Source organism: Xiphophorus maculatus, chromosome 24, assembly GCF_002775205.1.
Source record: "Xiphophorus maculatus strain JP 163 A chromosome 24, X_maculatus-5.0-male, whole genome shotgun sequence".
Lineage (NCBI taxonomy): Eukaryota > Metazoa > Chordata > Actinopteri > Cyprinodontiformes > Poeciliidae > Xiphophorus > Xiphophorus maculatus.
In genome coordinates, this window is record NC_036466.1 from 2,980,610 (window position 1) to 3,002,258 (window position 21,649).

Consider the following 21,649-nt stretch of genomic DNA (forward strand, 5'->3'; position numbering starts at 1 on the left):
AATTCAAGGGTGAGGGGCAGTGGACATAGAGGGCGGCGGGTGATGGTCACCCAAAGTACCCCTCTTTCAACATGCAGCCTGTTTGCAAAACGGTCTCTGGAAACGGTCGCAACAAGAACCTCGCTCGACGAGTATGCAAGTCGGTTTCGTCATATAAATTCGAGAAGCGTCACGTGTCGATTGGGTCGCTCACGTGACCTCCCCCTCCATCCCCCCCCGGCTGGACGGGCCAATAGGGTGGCAGTGTTTTTTCCAATCAAAGGAAGAGAGAGGTGCGTGGGGGTGGCGGGGGTGGAGAAATCATCTTCCCTTTGCGATTTTTAATCCTTCAACGGCGATAGTGGTCGTCAGCTACTGTATCCTGCACCGCGAAAAGGTAAACTCTCTTTTTCATGCTCCTGATTACGGCCTCTTTTTTGTTGTTGTTTTAGAACAACGCTTTAGTTGGAAAGCCAACATTTAAATGCAATACTTGTTAAAAGTATTTAGAGAGAAATGTTTGAAGTTCTTGCTTTGGTTGTCGGAGTTGCAGAGGCTTTGAACTCTGGAAAACTTGAATTTCTAGATTCTTGGTGAGGATGTGGGGAAGCCATCAATAATTAATTGACTTACTAACTTACCCACTGACTTCTTTTTCAAACCCATTGATTTTAAATGCTTTCATTGGCAAACTCCAACATGATGAATTCATGCTGGGTGGGAATCATTTTGGTTTTTCCTAAAGAAAAACCAAGATGGTTTGCAGTCAATCGATTTTGCTTTCAGACATCTTGCGGTTGTCATTGTTTAACTGATTGTCTTTTGCTTAAAGCACGAGCGATTTCATTGTTTGGCAATTAGCTGCATTAGATGTAGAAAGGATTCGCTGACACAAAATAGACGAGGTCGTTATTCTGATTACCTCCATGCGGACGCTAGCGCCACGGCTCGTCTTATTGTTGGGTAGTCATACGAAAAGATAAATGTCATGTGTTATCTTGTTGAAATCAAATATAACGTCTGTGAGGCGACAAAGCTAAAATGTGAGAAAGGGTAGCAGGAAAAGGAAATGGGGACATTCTTGTCTCGTTCCGCATCAGCGCTCGGGGGAAGCTTGGCGTATGGAAGCCATGACTTTATGACAACCAGTGATCTCACATTACAAACTGTGGCAAATCTAAAATGGCCGACTCAGTGCTGCTCTTCGGGGCGCAACATGGTGTGCCTTCGTTCCATCGGCTTTTCCTCTGCACGTTAGAAGCGCGTGAGCTAGCGCTGCAGCCTCTCTGTGGTCGGCGGCCGTGTTGGTTGTCGGGTGCGTCCTCCAGTTTGAGGTAGTTGCAGCTTTGATTGTGATTTAGGTTGAGATGTCAGGATGCTGGTCTGCTGATGCGGACTGACAGCTCTTGAGAGGATTGTCATAGCGGCGCATAGGAAGGCCGACTGGGCGGACGACCCCCTGCCTCCGACCCCCCCTCCGCGCCGCATAAAACAAAAGCCAGACGAGACAAGAGCTGCTCATATACCAGGAAACCAAAGACAAACTCAACTCCTCATATCTACTTGATCAGTTCCTTTCTCTGACAGCAGAATAATTATTCATCTCCTTCCTGCTCCCAACTTTGAACTCTGAGAGGTTTTTCTCACATTACCCCCCCTCTCCAAAGTGAGACTGTCCTGTGATACAGAGCATATGGCTCAAAGAGGTCACCCTCTGCGGTCCCCCTCTGTTGCCCTACATTCTCGCTAATTTCCCTTTTGTTCACCCCTAATTGGAGCACAAACACATCCCAGAATCGGTTAAATGATGATGGACACAGACATCTAACTTTGCTTGTGTTAATTCGGCGGATGTAAATCTGTTACCATTTCAAGCATTTCTTTCGGAGGAATAAAGTAGGGATGCACCAATCCACTTTTTCTCACTTCCAATACCCATCCAGATATCTGAGGTTTAGTGCCCAACGATACTGATCCGATACAGAAAAACAGAAATGAATTGACTTAAAATGTATATTTTTAAATAGTAGAAATAAATGTACTGAATAACAAATGTACCTAATAACTCCTTACCAGTACAGTACACTTTAATACACCAATAGCATTAACAAGCAACAAACATGTAAAGACAATTTTAATTTGTTCAGTCAGTGCAATTGGCAGTACAACGTATAATGTAAAATAATTGATAAAGAAACTAAAAATTGACAAAATCAATAGTTTGACTATCTTGGTCAAAACTGAAACAAATTTGTCAAATGGTTCAGAAAGTGAAGCTAGCAATTCTAAATATAATGTAAAACCAATAATAAGACACGACTTCGTTCAGAGCACAAATCATACAATTAGACTGAATAGATCTACCCTTATGGATCGGACATATTGTTACCGATACCCGGTCTAGAATTTCGGGAATATCTAGGACATCGGGACCGATACCCATATTAATATCAGATCGGTGCGTCTCTAGAAAAACGATGCAACCTTGTGGCTCACACATGATTGAAAGACCAACAAAAATTATGCCTTACACCTCCAATAGGCAAATTTTTAAGGTACGAAAGCCTGAAAACTTGAGATTTCAGGATTTCTCTTGCCTCAATGATGAAAACGTTTTAAGCCTATTGTTTGGGGTTAACAAAACTTGCAATATATTATTCAGGACTAACCATATGAAAGATGCTTTTATCTGGAGTGAACAATTTTATCAATGTTCCTTACTAGATTTTACATCTGTTTCTCTCCCAGCCTGCAGCCTTATTAACTGACCTCAGTATCTCCATTTACCGGATGATAGTTTGATATTTCCTCCAAATCGAGTGAACAGATGTGCAGTAACCAACAAAATTTTGAATTTGCTTTGATTTCATTGTATATGTAGAAATAGAACACCAAGACTGACTTTATGCGGAAAAACAGCATCTCCTGAATGCATTAATCCTCATTTTAAACAGTAAGAGGTATTCCTGTCATGTTAAATAATAAATGAGTTAATCACATGATAAATTAAAAGAAAGTCAATAATTTTCATTGGCTTGATTTATTGCTTTTCTCGATTTTGTCTCTTTTTACCAGAAACTGATTGATAAAAGTCTTCAGTCTGTTTGGTCTCAACTATTTCTTTTTTTTAAAGATAATTTCATTGACAGAGATTTCACAATTCATTTCATTTGTTGTTTCTGTTGTTTTCTTTATTTATTTTGGATATTTCAAATCTCTTCCAGTTCCACTGTTTAAATGTTCATTAGAATTTAAAGGTTATGGATTCTTGAGAATGTGTTCTTGAATTATTACTATAATATTACTTAAAAATGGTCTCAAAACAACAATATTATCGTTTATCGCATTAAGTTCTGGGACAATTTATCGTGACAGGCCTAATAACAGGTATTACTTTAGAGATAATATCTTTGATTTGCATACAGAAACTGCAAAAAGAGCCTAGAATCTGAGTTCCATATGAAATCAAGATCTTAAATATATTGTGATTGCATTTGAACAAAAGAACGACTTGAAAAACATGAGCCACTTTCGCTATTCACACACTTTCTAGACTCTTCTTTAAAAGTTCAGCGTAAAGTTTCTCGTCCATTTGAGATCTACAAACATCCTCCTTCCTTGTTCTCGCCACCATTTGCAGCCACTTTCCATCATTCACACGCTGACATTTCTGTATACATTGAGCAACTCCACTCAGCTGGCAGCAACTAAAGAGGAAAGAGGTCAAGGGACGGCGGAGTTTAGTGATTCGGGCTCTTCAAGAGCGACGCTCGAGTCTTTTCTGCGGCCGAGGCGGAGGAGGACGGAGGAGGAGGGAGCCATTTTGTGCGCCGCGTTGCCCAGCCGAGCGTAAAGCGTGATTAATTCAATAGCCGCCATCGAAGAGGAGGAAGAGGAGGAGGAGGCTAGCAGCGCTGCAGCGCCGAGCATGACCCACTTTCCCTGTCAGATGTCAGGAAAAATTCCCCGCCACGGCCCTGTCTGCGTTTTCACTTTTAACGACTTCCCAGCGAAGCCCGGTCAAATCTAGTTTCATGATTTTTTTGTTGTTTTTTTTTCTCCACGCAGTATAAAAAAAAAGACCAAAAAAAAAAGAGGTAAAATGCTGCAAGGTTTTTGGCGCCGGTGATTCACAGGCCCTTGACCTCATTCTTTTAGGATGCATGAGCAGAATGAAACTATGGAAATGCAGCTCCTACCATCTCTGAGACACGACTTTTTTTTTTGGTTGACCTAGATTAACAGCTGAGTTTGAGTCTTAATTGGATATTTTTTTTACTTTTTTCATTTTCCTCTGTCAGGGTTTTAGAAATACATTTCCACCTTAAGCGCCATCTTGCCTCCAAGATGAAACCACTGATTTAATCCCAGCATAAATCTTTTTTTTTCTTTTTTATTCCTCCCTCCATCCCTCCCGCCTGCCCCTGGAGAGGACCTGCACCGCTGGCTCGGGTCTTAAACCCGGATTAAGGCTTTTTACATAATCTGGTCTCCTCTGGGAGATTGGGAGGGGACAGCTGGCGGCCGAATTCCTGCCGCTCATCTCCCGAACCTCTAAAACTGGCATCCGGCGCAGATTGGGATACATTTACAGTCAGATGAGCGCTGCAAAAAAAAAAAAAAAAAAAATATATATATATATATATATATATAGAGTATATATTCATTTCGATACATGTTAGGGATTACAGGGAATCTATAAGCACTGTGTGTTATGGAGGAATCTGAACTGATGCTGGTGAGATCATATTAGGCTAATATGAAAACCAAAATCAGAGGCTTGTTTGGATCTGTTGAAGTTTAACATCTGAAATATTTTCACACTTTTCACGTTGTTGATGCTAGTAAGATAGAAGCCCGTATGAAAAACTAATTTTACCGTGTTATATACGTTAAACTTTGTCTGCACTGAATCTAAAACAAATTCTGTTCCTTCTTTCATTTATCGGACAAGAGATTTTTATTTTTCCTTTGTGTAATATATGTTTGAAAATGATAGGAAGTCCGCCTGTTCGTTTATGAATTTCAGTCGCATCTTTTTGTTTTAGTTTTTCAAACACTTTCTATTGGTGTGCAAATATAGTCAAAAGACATCTGGTGATGTGTAAATAGTCATTTTCTTTATAATTAAAATGAAATGATGTCCATAAAGTCTAATTGTGGTTTAAAATAAATATGTTTTATTTATTTTTTCTTTACAATCCCTAAATGTGGTTGAAAAGACGACCGACTGAAGAAATCTTGTGATAGTGGCCCGAAAAGTAAAAGGTGAAACAGTATTTTTCCGTTGTGGAAAATCTACAGGAAAATGTGCCGCTGACGACATAAAGTGAATGAAACATAAAAAGTGAAAATATGTATTAGACAGATGGACAATAAGTTCATCTGTAGGTGTGTGTCGACGTAAACAGTGATGACATTTTGTGGCAGAAAGAAATCTACATGATGACGTCCAGTGACATCCAAATGTTGTCAATAAATGCACACAGAGATGTCCAAAGTGTGTATTTATGGCTGATAAATTAATCAGACTTTTTTAGATGACTGATGTGTAAAGGCCACAGAAAAGTACAAAGAAAAGCAATATTTGTATAGTTCAGAATAAACATCTTTATAAGAACAAGTGAAGTCTTAATTTAGCCGAAACATAAAAACCAATGAAGAAAAAGTGTCTACTTGTTTGTCTGCAGTATTTCAAATGGGAAAATATATTTTACACACGGTGAAGACAAATAAACACGAAGACACCTAATTATGTCACAGTGGGTCTGAAAAGAAAAAGACGGAAAGACATAGAAAAGACGTCTAACTTAAAACATTAAAGGTGCTTGATAGGTAACTGGTACCAACAAAATATACAATGAGAAAATACATCTATTTAAATTCATCTTAAAATGGAGATGGAAGGAATAGAGTGAAAACACATGAAATTTTCAAAGTAGAAAAGGTGTCTACAAATATGTGACAATGGTCAAAAAGTAAAGAGCAATGAATGCCAAATTAAAATAAACAACTTATAAAATAATGATTTAAATAAGTCAGACATTTTTTTAATTAAGTTTGGGGGCGATGATGACAGGAGTTTGTCCCGTAATTATCGTCGTTCAGCCTGGAGGAAGCTGTCATAGACTTCAGACAGCATCAACATTAGCCCCGCCCGCTAGCTAACACAGCTAGCGCTCTCTCGTGAACTTGTTAGAGATATTTCACAAAAAATTAAGAGATCTGGAGGCTGGAGTTGCTCACCCAGATTTTGTGGTAAATAAAACACACCTATTTAATTATGTTATCAAAGCTATTCCTGCGCTTTCCAGGGAAGATATTGATAGGAAACTTGGAAGACTTCCCGTTTGAAACAGCCAATCAGGCGTCAATGTCTCTATAGCAGCTGCCCTAATCCCGTCCACCCCATGGGTGAAGTTGACAGTTTAAATTAATTCATGATGTGCTTCAGCACAGGAACATACAATCTTTTATTCAAATCATGAAATGATTATATCTAGTTCTTAAAATAAAATCAATATGTTTTTAAAATAAAATCTATATGTTTTATGGCGGCACATACATACAATTCTATATTTAATAAATGATTTCTGTGATTTATGACATATAAAACAATTAATTACAGATTTACATAATTATTTCTCAAGTTATTTATTTATTGGACTTTGGCACTCATCACACTCCATAGAAAAGTGCAGAACTGTCAAAGATAGGAAATAAACATAGAAGTAATAAACGTTTGTCATTATTCAAAAATATATAAAAATAAGTTCCTCTGAGAGATTACAACGTTCTAAAAAAGGCATAAAGAGGCTCACTCTTTTCACTCCGTTTCTTCTGGACGACACTGAAATGAACAGTTAATCCTGCTGTGTCTGAATGATAAAAACGTAAATATTTTTTATGACGCGAGTGTGTTTTTATCAGCTCCCAGCTTCACGCGTCGTCATGGAAGAGGTCTTAGCCACACACGAGGGAGAAATGGATTTATTTCAGTTTCCACATGGCAACAGAGCCTGGGATTGACAGCGACTTTGTCTGTTCGGTCAAGGTCAGCCGCTGCAGGAGCTTTTCCGCTCGCTCTGAAACCAAGGATCTAATAAAGCAGCAGATGGCAAATTCGTGTTTTAACACAAATCATCATTTTATTTTTTGTTTGCTTGTTTTTTTCTTTAGTAAAAAAACCAAAAATAAAAACTTCTGGATTTGAAGCCATTGGCTTACCCATGACTCTCTCTCCTAATGTTTGGAGGAACGTCATCCTGATTAAACAAAAGCCGAGCCGTGCTGTGGTGTTTGGGAATTCTGTCAGAGAATCCGTCTGCAGATTAAAAACTCCGCAGCAGACCTCATGTGAACATTCACATCCATTCTTTTTAGAGTCAGGTTGTGGGCTGAGGCGCCCTCTTGTGTTTGCTCTGATAATTGTGAATCCTAAAGTCTTGAGTTATGACATCAGATGTCAGACAAAATTAGAGATAATCCAGATTTGATAAAAATATGATTTTCATTGTTATACTATATTGTTTGTAATCATCTTGAATAAGTCTTATAACAAACAGCAGCACACATTCCTAGGCAAGGGGGGAAAAAAGTAATGTAACAGTAGCAAGTGTAAAATTCAAGCCTCACACCTTGAGTTGATGATGTTGTCTTACATTTGATTGCGCCAAAACACAAATTAAACTAGTGCAGTAAAACAAAAAAAAAAGGGTTTTGCTTTTTGGTCATCAATCAAATGTCAAAATCAGAAAAAGATTATTTGAGTAAAAGCAAAATGAATGTATCACAACTAAGCTGGAAAAGGGGTAGCCCCCATTCTTAAACATTTTTTTTGTTGTTTCAGCGTCACTAGCCACACCCACCTTATAACCAAAAAAACCTGACGACATGGAGGGTTTGACTTCTTTACATCATGCCCTGATATAAAGAAATTAAACAACGGATGAGGAAGCAAAGTCATTTACATCGGGAGGGGAAGTATTACAAAGCCATTTGTGAAGCTTTAGAAATCCATTATCCACAAACATAGAAAACATAGGATTGTGTTCAACCAAAATAACTCCAATCGCACATTGACAACATCCAGGAGATCACAAAAGAACTCCTAACAATATCCATAGCCAGGCAGGCCTCACTGCCTTTGCTAAGATTGGTGTTGACCTAATTGATCACACCTCATCTGCTGTCCAGAGAAAAAATCCTCAAGCAGAATGTCTGGTCATCAGTTCAAGAGCGTAAGTTCGAGCATCGGGACTAGGAGCCAAAGCACACTGGCCAGTCCATCTCCGAATGGCTCAAAAAACTAAATACAAGTTTTGGAGTAGCCCAGTCAAATTCTGGATTTAAATCCGATTGACACGGTTTTCAGGATGCTGGATCAAAATAATATTCCAAAGAAGAGTGGCCCAACATCCCTCCACAGAGATGTTTAGATCTATAGCCGAAGCCCGACCTGAAATTCAGACCAGGTCAGATCAAAATTATAGCCTTGGGCGACACTACTAACCCAGCAGAGTTAGCAGTCGGAGGTCTGGACCTCTCGCAGTCTTAGAATGAAGTTCAGTAAGAGAAAAAAGATGTCACAGTCAGACAACGGGTAAATTGATGGGGAAGAGCCGTCAGACCAGCAGTTCCTGAAGCCACTGGACCCCCTCTTAGAACTGTGGCATGGTTAAATTGGTAGCAGTTTAAAATGATGGGCTCGGATCCCTAATTAGAGTTAATTATTCGGTTTGGATTGGGCTCGAACACAATATGAATGGGCTCAGGTCGTGTTGGATATTTTAGGTCCACAGTGACGTAAAAGATTTATTACCAAATATGTCAGTTTTCGCCACCAAGAATGGCACAACCAGTTATTGGGTTTAGGGGACAACTACTCTGCCTGCCACAGTGGGTTGGTTTGAATAGCTTCTTTTCCTTAAAAAGGGAGATCATCAATTGAAAGCTGCTTTCCGTATTTACCTTTGTCTGTTATTATTTGACAAATCTATACTGGTGCTCCTGGTAATCCGAAGAAAAGCTCCCCAGTTGGTACAAATTTTCATTCCAGTGTTTGGCAAAATGACACAGTCTTCAACCACCTTAGATCTCTCTTTCCTTTTTCCCCGCCCAGCAGCTGACCGGTCAACCGACTCCACCACCTCCTCTCTCACGAGACCACACCCCTTCCTTTCACTTCCAACTTCCCCGACATGGAGCCCATCAAGGTTCAGTCAGAAGGTGGCCTAAACGTGACCCTCACCATCAGGCTGCTGATGCACGGAAAGGTACGAACGGCCATTCCTGCAAATTCTCTGTCTTCAAGGTAGACCTTTAGCAGCTAGTTGGGATTAAACCTGCTTGTCCTTCTTCTCCTGCAGGAGGTGGGAAGCATCATAGGAAAGGTATTTATCACAAGCACAACTAGATCTTTCCAAGTGGGATGTTGTCTCACTGCAAACATCTAACTGCTGTTTAATCTGCTTCTCAGAAAGGAGAGACCGTGAAGAAAATGCGCGAAGACGTAAGACTTTTTCTCATTGCGTCCATCAGTCTATTGGTATATTATTAAGATGGCACTGCACATTTTCAGCTTTCCTTTTTTGTACAGAGTGGCGCCCGCATCAACATCTCAGAAGGGAACTGTCCAGAGCGGATAGTGACCATCACCGGGCCGACAGACGCCATTTTCAAGGCATTCGCCATGATTGCCTACAAGTTTGAGGAGGTAAAGCTTTCAGTTGGATTCGTAATTAGATCTGTTATGGCCATAATTATTGACCAGCGACACAAAGTCTGATTTGCAATAGGATGCACCGATTATGCTTTATGTTACTGTAAATATGCATGTAAAGCTATCAAAAAAAAAAAAGCTCGATCTTTGTTTGAGCGCCTTTGCTGGCTTATTGCCACCCAGAATGCAAAGCAGGCTTGGTTGCCTTATGTAGGACAGAAATGTGCTGATCTCACCTTGCAGCACCCTCTGAAAGTGGGCCAGTACCGTGTTTTCATTTGGCTGTTCAATCGCCATCCAAGACTGTTTACGCTGCAGATGGACCGACCTGCCAACAGATCGCTTAATCTTTGCAGGAAATAGTTTCTGCAGACAAAGACAAACAAGAGGAGATTTCTGAACTGAACTGTTACTTTGAACCAGTTAATTAGTCAGATTTGGGTAGCAGTAGATGGGATTATCAAGTAATTACATCATTTGGGAATATTTATGCCAGGAAGTTAAAACTTCTGCATATGTTGGCCTTCCAAATGGGCACCAGCTGCGTTTCCATAAACTACATGAATGCACAATCAAATGCACCTGTGATTTCAATTTGTAAAAGTTGCAAAAGTTTAAAGTTTATGTCTTATATTGCTAAATATGCATTATATGTGAAAAAGAGAAGAACGTTTTAATAAAACATGGCGTGTCCTCGCTTCCTGTTCAGGACATAATCAACTCCATGAGTAACAGTCCGGCCACCAGTAAGCCTCCAGTAACCCTGAGGCTCGTCGTTCCTGCCAGCCAGTGCGGCTCCCTGATCGGCAAAGGCGGTTCCAAAATCAAAGAAATGAGAGAGGCAAGCAGAACTTTTGTTACCTACATCATATCCATATGCAATAATGAAAAGATTTCCATATATGTTCTCCAAATCCAGGATTAATGGAAATCAAATAATTCCCTTTTAACCTCTTTCCTCTGCATAATCCCAAAAGCGTGATTGTGAAACCTCTTCTGCCATAACTCTCTCCCTGTGAATATATTTAAAGACGACTAAAAGGTCACGTTCTGGTTTTATGTTTGCACCAGTCGACGGGAGCTCAGGTCCAGGTGGCAGGCGACATGCTGCCCAACTCCACAGAGAGAGCGGTGACCATCTCCGGGGCGCCGGAAGCCATCATCCAGTGTGTCAAACAGATATGTGTAGTGATGCTGGAGGTATAGTGGGGAAGGGAAAGGGAGGGACACACACACTTAAAGTCTTCACTCACAAAACCCAACATGGAAAAAGCATGACATTGGCTTTTCAGCTAGAAATCTGTAGCATCAAAAAGTTCAATGTCTGTAGAACTCCCTACTGGCCAATGAGAGTGGCCAGAGCAAATAGGGATGAAGGCTGTTCTCCTCCAGACCGGTAATGAAATGTTACTGTAACATTTCTATGTATAAAATAAATTAGTTTCTATATCTAAATTAAATTAGTGCATTAAAATAAATCTCTGTATTTCTAAAAGAGTTGCACCGATTCAACTTTTTTCACTTTCGATACCGATATCGATATCTGAGGTTTAGTATCGGCCGATTCCGACCAGATACAGATAAACAGTGCTGACTTAAAATGTTTCTTTTTCAAGACATAAATGTACTGAATTACAAATTCATTTGGTAATTGTGCACCAGTACAGCACACTTAAATACACCAATATTGCCACAAGTATGTAAAAACAACTTTGTGACTGTTGTTCAGTCACAACAACCAATGTCAAATAAATAATAAAAAAACTGACAATAACAATAATTTGACTACCTTTTCCAACATGTAAAGAGCAACAAACCTTCTTCCACATGGTTAATAAAGTGTAATTAGGACTTCTAAATATAACTTAAAATCAATATTAAAGCATGACGTTGCTCAGAGCACAAAGCGTAGAATTAGACTGAATAGATCTGCCCTTACGGATCGGGCAAGTTGTCACTGGTCTAGAATTTTCTTCTAAATCACAACCGATACAGATATGGATATCAGATTAATGCATCTCTAATGTCCCTTTTTGGTCAACTTAAATTACTGATGTAGACTGTATTCCAAATGTTGATATTCTTATGTTATATAGCAACTTTCTCAGGTGACGGATTTGACAAGAGAGCACCTTCGTATTTTTCCTTCTCAGTATGCATTGAGGCACTCTGAACCAAAACAGAACATTCTACCCAGTCCTATTTATTCTTCATCACTGTTCTCACATGTCAGAGTTCTATGTCGGATCTTCTTCTTGCAACATTAATTTTAACTATCTGCACAGCCAGTTCTCCATTGGGCCTTCATGATGGCACCAGCCATGGATGCTAGGACTTTTGTGACATGACTGTAAGTCTCCAGAATACGGACCGAGAAATATATTTAAAGTGCAAGTATGTTGAGTCGTCATTATCCAGTTGAAAGTGGTTTTTCCAGGTAAATCCAGGTCTAGTTGTGCACTGATCCACAGTTTGGACATTTTATGTCAGCATGAACACACAGTGAAGAGCACTTTTGTGTGTCACAGGTTGTCTTCCCCCAACGGCACCGTCCCCTTCTGGTCTCACTTTATGCAACTTCTGTCTCTCTTCTCTTCTGCTCTAACACTTTCTCCACATCTCCTCCCTTCCTACCTCCCGTCCCCCCACTCTCTCCTCCTTTGCTCTCCTCAGTCCCCACCGAAAGGTGCCACCATCCCCTACCGCCCAAAGCCTGCCTCCACCCCTGTCATTTTTTCAGGTGGCCAGGTAAGAGCAGACCCACTGGGGGCGTCCACAGCCAACCTCAGCCTCTTACTGCAGCACCAGCCACTGCCTGTTAGTGTCGCACCAGGTTTTACTCACTCTTCCTCCAGACCCTCACTCCCCTGTTTCCCTGAGCCCCCCGCCCCCGACTAGCATGAAACCACCACCGCTGTTTACTGTCACCCACCAGCCTGAGCCGCTTGAATCAGAACTGAGATAAATATCGCCAGCAAATGACAACGCTTCTTATTTCTTCCCGATTAAAAAGAAGACAGTGGGTTCGGATTGGGTTTGGTTAGTGGGGATGATTAATGGATTTATGAAACATATTTTTTGCAACCGTTTTCAGGATTTCCCTCAGAGAACCAAACCCGATGGTAGGCGTGCTACCAGTTGCCCCACTGTGCGTTTGTACTAATAAATGTTAAGATTTGACAAGAAACTTTGAAAATAAAGCATCAACAGAAAAGAAAACATAACATTGGACTAGTAGAATGAGTTGCATGTCATACCAAACTTTACTGTTAAACATGGTGTGACCAGGACAGGATCTTCAACGATTTTCAAAAGATCAGGTATTTTTGGGTTGTGTCTGCCCTTGCAGTGTACAGATAGGGCAAAATACCCTAAAATCTAGTGGCCAATCACTAATAAGATGATGATAAAATATGTATTTGTATGTTATTTGTACCACCATGTTTGTTTACGCAATCGTACGGTATATATGTATGTATACAGTATATGATATATACGGTATATGAGTCTCAACGCATTAGCACCGAAGAAACTGTGAATCCTACTATTTAAGGTTTAGAATGAGGCATTAATATACATCTTATTATTGGTATTAGCAGCTTGCCATAAGGCTTTGATATTTGACTTGTATGTTGGTGCAGTATTCTCTCCGCACTGTACTCGGCAATTAGTACCGAGTACAGTGTGCCAACCTGTACTCCTAGCTTAACCCGTCTGTGCTATCAGTTACTGGTGTATGTAAAAAAAACAACAAACAAAAAAAAAAACATTTAAAATAACTAAGCAAATAATACTTAGCCTGATAGGGGGGCAAGTAGTGCCTGGAAGCCCACCAGGCTTATAATACACTGGGGGAACACTGCATTTTTCATACTGTTTATTTCTGCACTAGATTCACAAAGCAAATACATACATAAATACATCCAAAAAAGTTAAATAAAAATTATCTTTGAATCTGATGAGGAACAATAAAGACGAGGCTAACTGGACAGTTTGACTTAAAACTGTATTCAATATAATACCCGACTGAATGTAGGTTTCAGTAACCCTGACTTAGAATGTCCAATGTTCCTCATGTAAATAACCAGTCAAAGAAAAGCCAAATAGTTATTACATCTTCGAAGTCTGTAACTTTAATTTTCTCAACTCTTATTTGATTCTCTAAAAAATAAAGAAATCACTTCTTGGAGAGATAAGTTTACTTTCACAAGTCACATTCTGGCCAAGTAACTGTCAGATCTCAGTCAAGAAATCACGTAAATAAGCCTATTGATAAATCATCAATAATTGATGATTTATTGATGACATAAATAATCAATTTTCAGGTCAAGATTGAACCGTTTTTTCTCTAAAATCAGTTTTTCCGTATGTGCGGTTGAGTCCTTTACATTTTAAAATCTAATTTAGCTCACTTCTGACCTCTGCGGCCTTAAAAGCGCAACACAACCAACAGGACCAATCACCCCGCTCCTGTCAGGGTTCCTTCTCTGGTTTTCTCCACACTCTCCCAGTCACCACCCTCCTGTCTGAGTCGTTCCTTATTGATTTGAGTTCAACTGGATCTGACTGATGTATAGAAGCAGGACTGATTTGAGTCTAGAGTGCATGACTTTAGGTCATACGGCTACCAATATAAATCGATTTCAGCTTTTCGGTTCATTTGTACTCTTTGCAATTCAATGTGTTTTTGTGTCTGGTCAGTCAAAGTAAAGTGATAACGACCGGCTCTTTTCTTCGTGTTCACAGGCTTACACCATTCAAGGACAGTACGCCATCCCTCATCCAGATGTGAGTGCTAACCACACGAGGCAGCCAACACTGCACTCTCCGTCAATCTTTCTATCCACCTTATTAATATTAATTAATAATATTAATACTTTTCTTATGGATGTGCATTTCCTCTCTTCTGACTTTATAGCTCCTTGGCTACCTGCCTTCTCTTTTGCTTCAAATCTCATGAGGCTTGGCCTGAAGGGAAACTTTGATAATTTACCCGTGGTTATGAGAATGTTAAGTAATCAGCATCAAAATCAAAAGCAGTCCTGATTATATGTATATACATCTATTTCTGTTTATTTAGAAAAATGTAGACACTTCTATCAAGGATTATACAAAAAAACAACCTGTTTCTAAACAATAACTACATACATGCCACCTATAATATTATAAATATTCCAAAGTGAAACTAAATATAGTTACATCTTTCAGCATATAAATATGTTCAAAGAGCTATTATATTTTTGTTTGTTTTTTCAATACATTTTGGACTTTTCAAACTCAAAAAATTCAAAATTTCTTTTCAAATAAAACGTTTCTAAGATTAATCTAAAAATGTCTGATTTTTTTGGTAGAAATGTACTCCTTTCTACATCTACCTACAATGGCTCTAATACGCCGTTATTTTATCCACACTTCCATTAACCTCATTTTCCATAAAATCTAAATTATGCTGTCTTGAACACATCGGAAGTGAGAAACACTGCTGTAACCTTCAACAATGGGCTGACACAAATAGCAGAGAAACACTACGCTTTGCCTAAAGCAGGTCTTGCACAGGATGTGTATGCACCCTTGACACATATATATAATTTTATCTCCCTTTGTTTGAGTTATTGAAACCTTGATCCTACCCCTTTGTTTTGGATGCTGTGCATCAAAAAGGAAACGTATTTGAAGCTGCACAGCACCCAAACACAGAATGAAAAATGTTTCCAAATTGAAAACAAATAAGAAAAGCTTTAAAAAGAATACATTGCTAGGAATACAACAGAGCTCCTGCAACAGGTTGGTAACTTGTGTGGTACTATTCTGGAGAAAACAACTAAATGTCCTACCAATTCACACAACCGAGGATACTCCAATCAGGCCAAGTCCAATGCTCCTTCTCTCCAATTTTTTTTTGCTCTCCTTCTCTTTTGATTTTTGTTCTTTGCCTCTCTACTTCTCCTCAGCTCCTTTCTTTACTTTTGTGCCATTTCCAGCAGACCTCTATATAACTCTCTATGTCTGTCTGTGTGTGTTTGTGTGCGAGCCGGAGTGGGTTTTTAATGATGACCTCATAGCTCTGCTGTCCTCCTCCTCCCCCCCTCAGCAGTTGAGCAAGCTCCACCAGTTGGCTATGCAGCAAACCCCCTTTACCCCCCTCGGACAGACCACCCCTGCCTTCCCCGGTACGTACCCACCTACACAATGACCCTCTTTACCGAAAATCCTTCTCTCGTTTTTACCTGTAGGGAAAAACACTTTCTCTTCCTCCTTTTTTTTTCTCTCTCTCACTCACTCTCTCTTCTTTGGCTGGATCTGTCCTATCTCTTTATTCTTCATTCTTGTTCTTCTTGTCGTTTTTTTCCTATTGGTCTTTGTGGTGCACTGCAATTGACATGGCCTGCTGGTGGTCTGCTCTTGTTGATGTTGAGGTTTCTTTTGATGTCTGGTTTTCCCTTAGTAATTCTTTTGGAATAATACAAACTAAAATAGATTCTTGTTTTGAGTTAACTGTACTCAAGGTCCTCAGGCAATGACGTATGTGGGCTTTGCTTAGGCCTGAGCCACGCTTGTGTGATTCAGTTACTGCTAGTAGTCTGTAAAGAGAGTTCACGACTTGTTCCCTCAACATGCCAAACTGTTTTCTGTCCTTTTGCTTTCCTCCGTTTCTTTGTCTGCTTCCTGTGTTCAGCAGCAGGTCTGGATGCCAGTAACCAGGCCAGTACTCATGAACTCACCATTCCCAATGATGTGAGTATAGATTTATGTTAGTGTGCAAATTTGCATCAGTCCATTTCAATAGCTGTGTTTCCATTGACCATAAAATCGGAGTTATGAAAATAAATTCACTTAGAAGAAACATGCCAGATGACTCGTTTTCCGATGAATCATTTTCGCGATATCATGAAGTGGTTTTCCATTCGTATCGAAATTGGTGTATTTAGCAAAACTGCAATAGAGACAAATTTGTCACATCATGCCGGTTTGCATACAGCAGAAATATCCTTAATTGTAGACACTAGTCTCCTTGATCAATGCACAGCTAGCTCCACCAGAGGTGTAACAGCATCACACATTTCATCAAAGGTTGAGTTTCTCATTCACAACCGGTGAATTCATAGCTGTTCTGTAAAATTGGACACTACAATTTCCCCAAAACACCCAGAATACACGTAGCCGCTTCCAATAGTAAGAAAGTTGTCACTCCAACACCTTATTAACACACCGACGCCTCTTCTGATGCCTAAGGATGAGGGATAGTGCCATGGCTGAAACATGAATATATCTCATGTTTTCATCCATTGCCGTCATACGTTTTCATGACTTATCACATGAACAACCATGTGATTTTAATTGCACTTCTTATGTAATGGAAACACTGCCATTACGAAATTGTGTTTTTTTTTTCAACATTAGCAGAATATCACAAACATTTTGCAGAAACATTTATAATACAATGTATATACAGTGTATAAAATGCAGCTAGCGTAATTTTTTCCCAATTATAAGAGATATAAAATGAGGGTTTCTGATTGTTTCGTCAATTGGGGGTTTGAAAATACAGGTGTCCAAAGTGTGGCCCGGGAGTGGTTTTATACGACGGCAGGAATTTGAACATTAGAAGCCTTTTTGTAAGGCAAACATGCAAGAAAAAAAAAAACATTTTAATATTACGCATTTCAGAGAAAACAAAATCTGTCAACTTTAAGATATTAGGTGCTTAAAAAAGTATTTTTTGTAAAAAAAAAATTATATATATATATATATATATATATATATATATATATATATATATATATTATTTGTTTGTTTCTTGAGCACTTTCATACAGAAAATTTTGTCCCAATGACAAAATGTTTGGACACTTCTGTTTTAAAAGATAGTATTGTTACAGAAGCCAATTGTTGTACTCATGTAGAAGGTGTTAGGGCTTACAAAGCTCTAGCCATCCTAATTCCTGCCCCATTTTCTTCCCAGCTAATAGGCTGCATAATCGGACGCCAGGGAACCAAAATCAACGAGATCCGTCAGATGTCTGGGGCGCAAATCAAAATTGCTAATGCCATGGAAGGGTCATCGGAGCGCCAGATCACCATCACAGGGACCCCCGCCAACATCAGCCTGGCTCAGTATCTCATTAATGCAAGGTCAGAGAGCTCAGTATTAGAAGATTCTACTTTATTGTTTTATTTCTGAAGGGGGACAAAAACAACAAAAATCTAACATGTATCAACCTGTAGGTTCAGAGACGTGGCTGCCATGTGGAATGACCCATCATCCATGACCACATCCTGAGATCCCTGACTGGCTCCTCCGTTTGGCCCTTTCCATTGACCGACTACCGCAGACAACCCTGATGAAGCCCCTCGGACTCTGGCTCTGGCTCTCCGAAATCCCTGACCGCCTCACTGCTCTGGTTTACCCTAGATCAGAGAGGTTTTGGTGGCCGCTTATATTTCAGAAAGCCAAATTAAATCAAAGATTTAAAAAAAAAAAAAAAAAAAAAAAAGACATACAAGAAACTGTTGATTAGTTTTTTTTAGAGAACTGTTAAAGCATGTTGAATGTTTATTAGAACAATCTGTCTTCATTTTTCTTGGTTCTCTTTTCGTCTATTGCTTTTATAAATATCTTTCATTGCTGCGTCATAGAACAACATTTAAAAAGTATTAGCAAACGACTGAAGATTTTTGTAGAACGTAGGTATCTGTATATTACTAAACAGCTGCTCAGTGATGCTATCGGCAGAGTGTGTGGTGGGATGTAGCCAAATGACTCAAGTTTAATTACATAGTTTCAAAAGTAAAAAAAAAATAATAAAAAATGGGATTGTTCCTTGTCGAATCTCTGCCCAAGACTCTTTGCTGCATCACATGACCCTTTGAAGCCAATGGTATCACTCCTCCAGCCTCCCTTCTCATGTTAATTTCCTCTATTTACAATATTAATTATACTGCATGTGTTCAGTATTGTGTCGTTGCGTATTTGAGTAGAAAAAGAAAACCTGCTCCGTGTTTGTGCTTCATGAGATGTTGCTGTCATATCTTTGTGACCCTATTTCTTTTCCATAAACCTTTGCAGCATTTTTGACCGTTCACGTCCAGTCCTACTCCCCGCCCAGACAGAAAGACTTTCCAACATCGCCTCCGATTAATCGTAGCTATATACTGTAGATGCATGGATGAGAATTAGTGAAAATCAGTGACGTAAGACACTGACGAAAAATTGTAATGATTGTTTACTAACTTATTATGTTTTTTTTGTTTGTACAAGGACTATTGTGACTTGTCACATTAGTCGACTACGCGGCGCTCATGCAATAGACTACTCAACACTTTACTCTGGACTGCCTCTGGTGTGGGAGGATTAGTTGGACTTCAAAGTCAGGTGCTGTCCAAACGTTTAGGGTTTTTCGGCCAACTTCGAAGAGGCTTAAATGGGTGGACACATGGTACTTTTGGGGCCAAGGAATGTTCAGGGGTTCATTGGGGGGAACCCGCAGGGCCTGGGCGGACGTGACCACTCAGTCTCTTTTTCATGATTGTTCATCTTGTTATGTTTTGTCATCGTCACGCAGTTGATTTGACGCTTTAGTTTTGAATGTCTTTTCATTGTCACAACCACGTCAGCAACTTAATTGTTTTTGTAAAGGACAAGTTGGATGACAATTTCTGCTTTGCTGGTTTTTCATTAAGCCAGGATGTATTTATCTGTAGTGTTGTGATGCACATATTTTTTTGTTTGCTAAGCTAAGTTTGTTTTTGCTGTATTGTACCTAATATGAGAAGGAGGTGTGGATGATATTTGGTCAACTTAAGTAATTCAACTATCCATTGAATATGCTACTTGTTCAGGATGCTCTACAGATGCTAAACAACTTGCGTGATCTTCTTTTAGAGCTTCTGCTAAGTTCAGTTCAGCATTGAACAATTCTTGAATGTTGTTGTTGAAGCACATTAACTCTAATCTTTCACAAACGCTTTGCATTTGCGGTAGATTTATTCCTACACCCGTCAATATTCTTTTATTTCTAGTCCTAAATTTATTACAAAAGGAAAAATCTGACTTTTTGGGAACACTGTTACTGCTACATCAACTACTGCTAGCTCTCAGCTAAATTAGTATTACACCAGAAATAGAAAATGACTATCTAAATGACCTGAAATTTATTAATCTACAACAAAAATTTTTTTAGGATAACTAATGTTAGGCTACCCAACACCAAGTCGGAAAGCAAGAAACTGTAATTCAATGTTTTATAAGATATTGAATTTCTGTGAACACTTTTTATTTTAAACTAATCAAGCATCACCTTGAATATGAATAATTTCCTTTAGGATTGTGAATGGCTGTTAGAGATAGTAGGAGTGGAATAAATCTAGCATAGGGCATTTTTGAATTTTTATAAGTTGTTACATTTTTGCGAATATTTTTAACTAATTAAACAGCATATTAAAAGTCATCCACATTCTTAAACAATATTAGTGCTTATTGGCTACCATAGAAGTTAAAATTAGTAGTTAGCTCAAAGTTTGTTGCACTTTCATTTAGAAAAACTCTAAATTAAAATTCATTAAAAGTTCTGATAGTTATATTTGTGAATTGTGTGTAAAAAAATTATATTCATAGCTTTCCAAAATAACATCAACACTTGGTAGAAAAATGTCTCTGTTGGCTGGCTAGCTTAATAGTTTGCTCTAGCTGTGACTAAGCTAAAGCCAGGAAAGTCTAAATTGTAAAACTTGTAACTTGTAAAATGTATGTTTTAAAAGTTTTCTTTTACCATCATATTAAGCATTAATGTTTCTAAAGTAATTTCACTCCTTGAAAAATTTTCCTCTAATGGCCAGCTAGCATAATACTTAGCACTGGCTTTGGCTAAGCTATGTTAGCTTGATTAAAACCCAGAAAGGTCTACATTTAAGCCCAAGTGTGGCGTTTGTGTTTTACAAGTTTAATATTCTAGTGAATACTAAAGCATCAGATTGAATAATGATACCTTTTGAAAATAACATAAATGCTTGACAGCAATACGCCACTCTTGGTTAGCTGGCTTACTTGTCATCATTGGCAGTAGTTATACTAAGTTGACAGACAGCTAAAAGTAATGTCCAGCTTGAAACATTATTTTCCAAACTCACTTTTCCTCTCAATCTTCAGTGCTTTGATAACAAAATGAGACTATGTACATGGACCAAATGCTGTTTAAATCTACTAAAAGATACACAGTCAATGAATATTCTGCAATAACTCTTCATTTTTTAATGTATAATCAAGTAGTCGTGGTAGCCTTGAATGGATTTGTGTTTCTTTTAATTTTTCTCGTAATTTCTTGTATTTAAGTGGGAATGTTTGTCTAATCAAAATAAAAAAGAAAGAAATTATGTTTTTAGGACAGTTTGCTAATACCAGATAGAGAATTCTCTCTGCGTTACGCGTAAACAGAGAATACCCTGGAGGTTGATGTGGCTTTTTTTACAACGGTTTTCAGTGCATGTGTACGATCGAAATGTTCGCTTTAACAATCAGTACTGATTAGCTGTTTCTATCACAGCTGACTGTGCATTAAACAAATGGTTTTTGTTGTATATTTTGGAACTGATTGCAAAGCATAGCTATTAAGTTGTAAGGCTAAGTAATGGCAGTGCGAGTTCAATAACATCAGTATTCATGTGTTACTCAGTGTTTGAAAATTGTATTTACATTTGTGTATATGCCTGAGTATGCCACAACTTTGAAACAAACTGCAACTAATGCAATAATAGGGTGCAATGTGCAATTATTTAATCGGTTATTTCTTTATTTGCTTGGTAGATACAGAAGAGCTGTGTAGCCTGTTGAAAATGCTTTTATTTTATCAACGTTTAGAGTGGCAGTAACGGCTGGAAGAAAAAGATTCATCAGATTCTTTTTGTTAGTTTTGTTCATGTGTATTGCAGTTTGGAGCTGGAGGGGCGGGGTGGT

The 21,649-nt window shown here is 38.8% G+C and overlaps 1 protein-coding gene across 8 annotated transcripts; it reads left to right on the forward strand.

Moving 5' to 3' along the window:
* The first annotated feature begins 324 nt into the window (after window positions 1–324).
* LOC102224832 (poly(rC)-binding protein 3-like) lies at window positions 325–19,363 on the forward strand. 8 transcript variants are annotated; one of them, XM_023329869.1, is made up of 13 exons: window positions 325–376; window positions 9,101–9,254; window positions 9,348–9,371; window positions 9,458–9,490; window positions 9,578–9,694; window positions 10,410–10,541; window positions 10,772–10,900; window positions 12,374–12,517; window positions 14,447–14,488; window positions 15,792–15,870; window positions 16,377–16,435; window positions 17,663–17,832; window positions 17,926–19,363. In XM_023329869.1, exons 2-13 carry the CDS (start codon window positions 9,180–9,182, stop codon window positions 17,978–17,980), a joined length of 1,059 nt encoding a protein of 352 aa, XP_023185637.1. In that variant the 5' UTR covers window positions 325–376; window positions 9,101–9,179; the 3' UTR covers window positions 17,981–19,363. The 8 variants fall into 8 exon arrangements, with proteins under 8 accessions (XP_023185637.1, XP_023185638.1, XP_023185639.1 ...); XM_023329870.1 differs by having other exon boundaries at window positions 15,795–15,870; XM_014470070.2 differs by having other exon boundaries at window positions 327–376; window positions 9,104–9,254.
* Window positions 19,364–21,649: the final 2,286 nt, after the last annotated feature.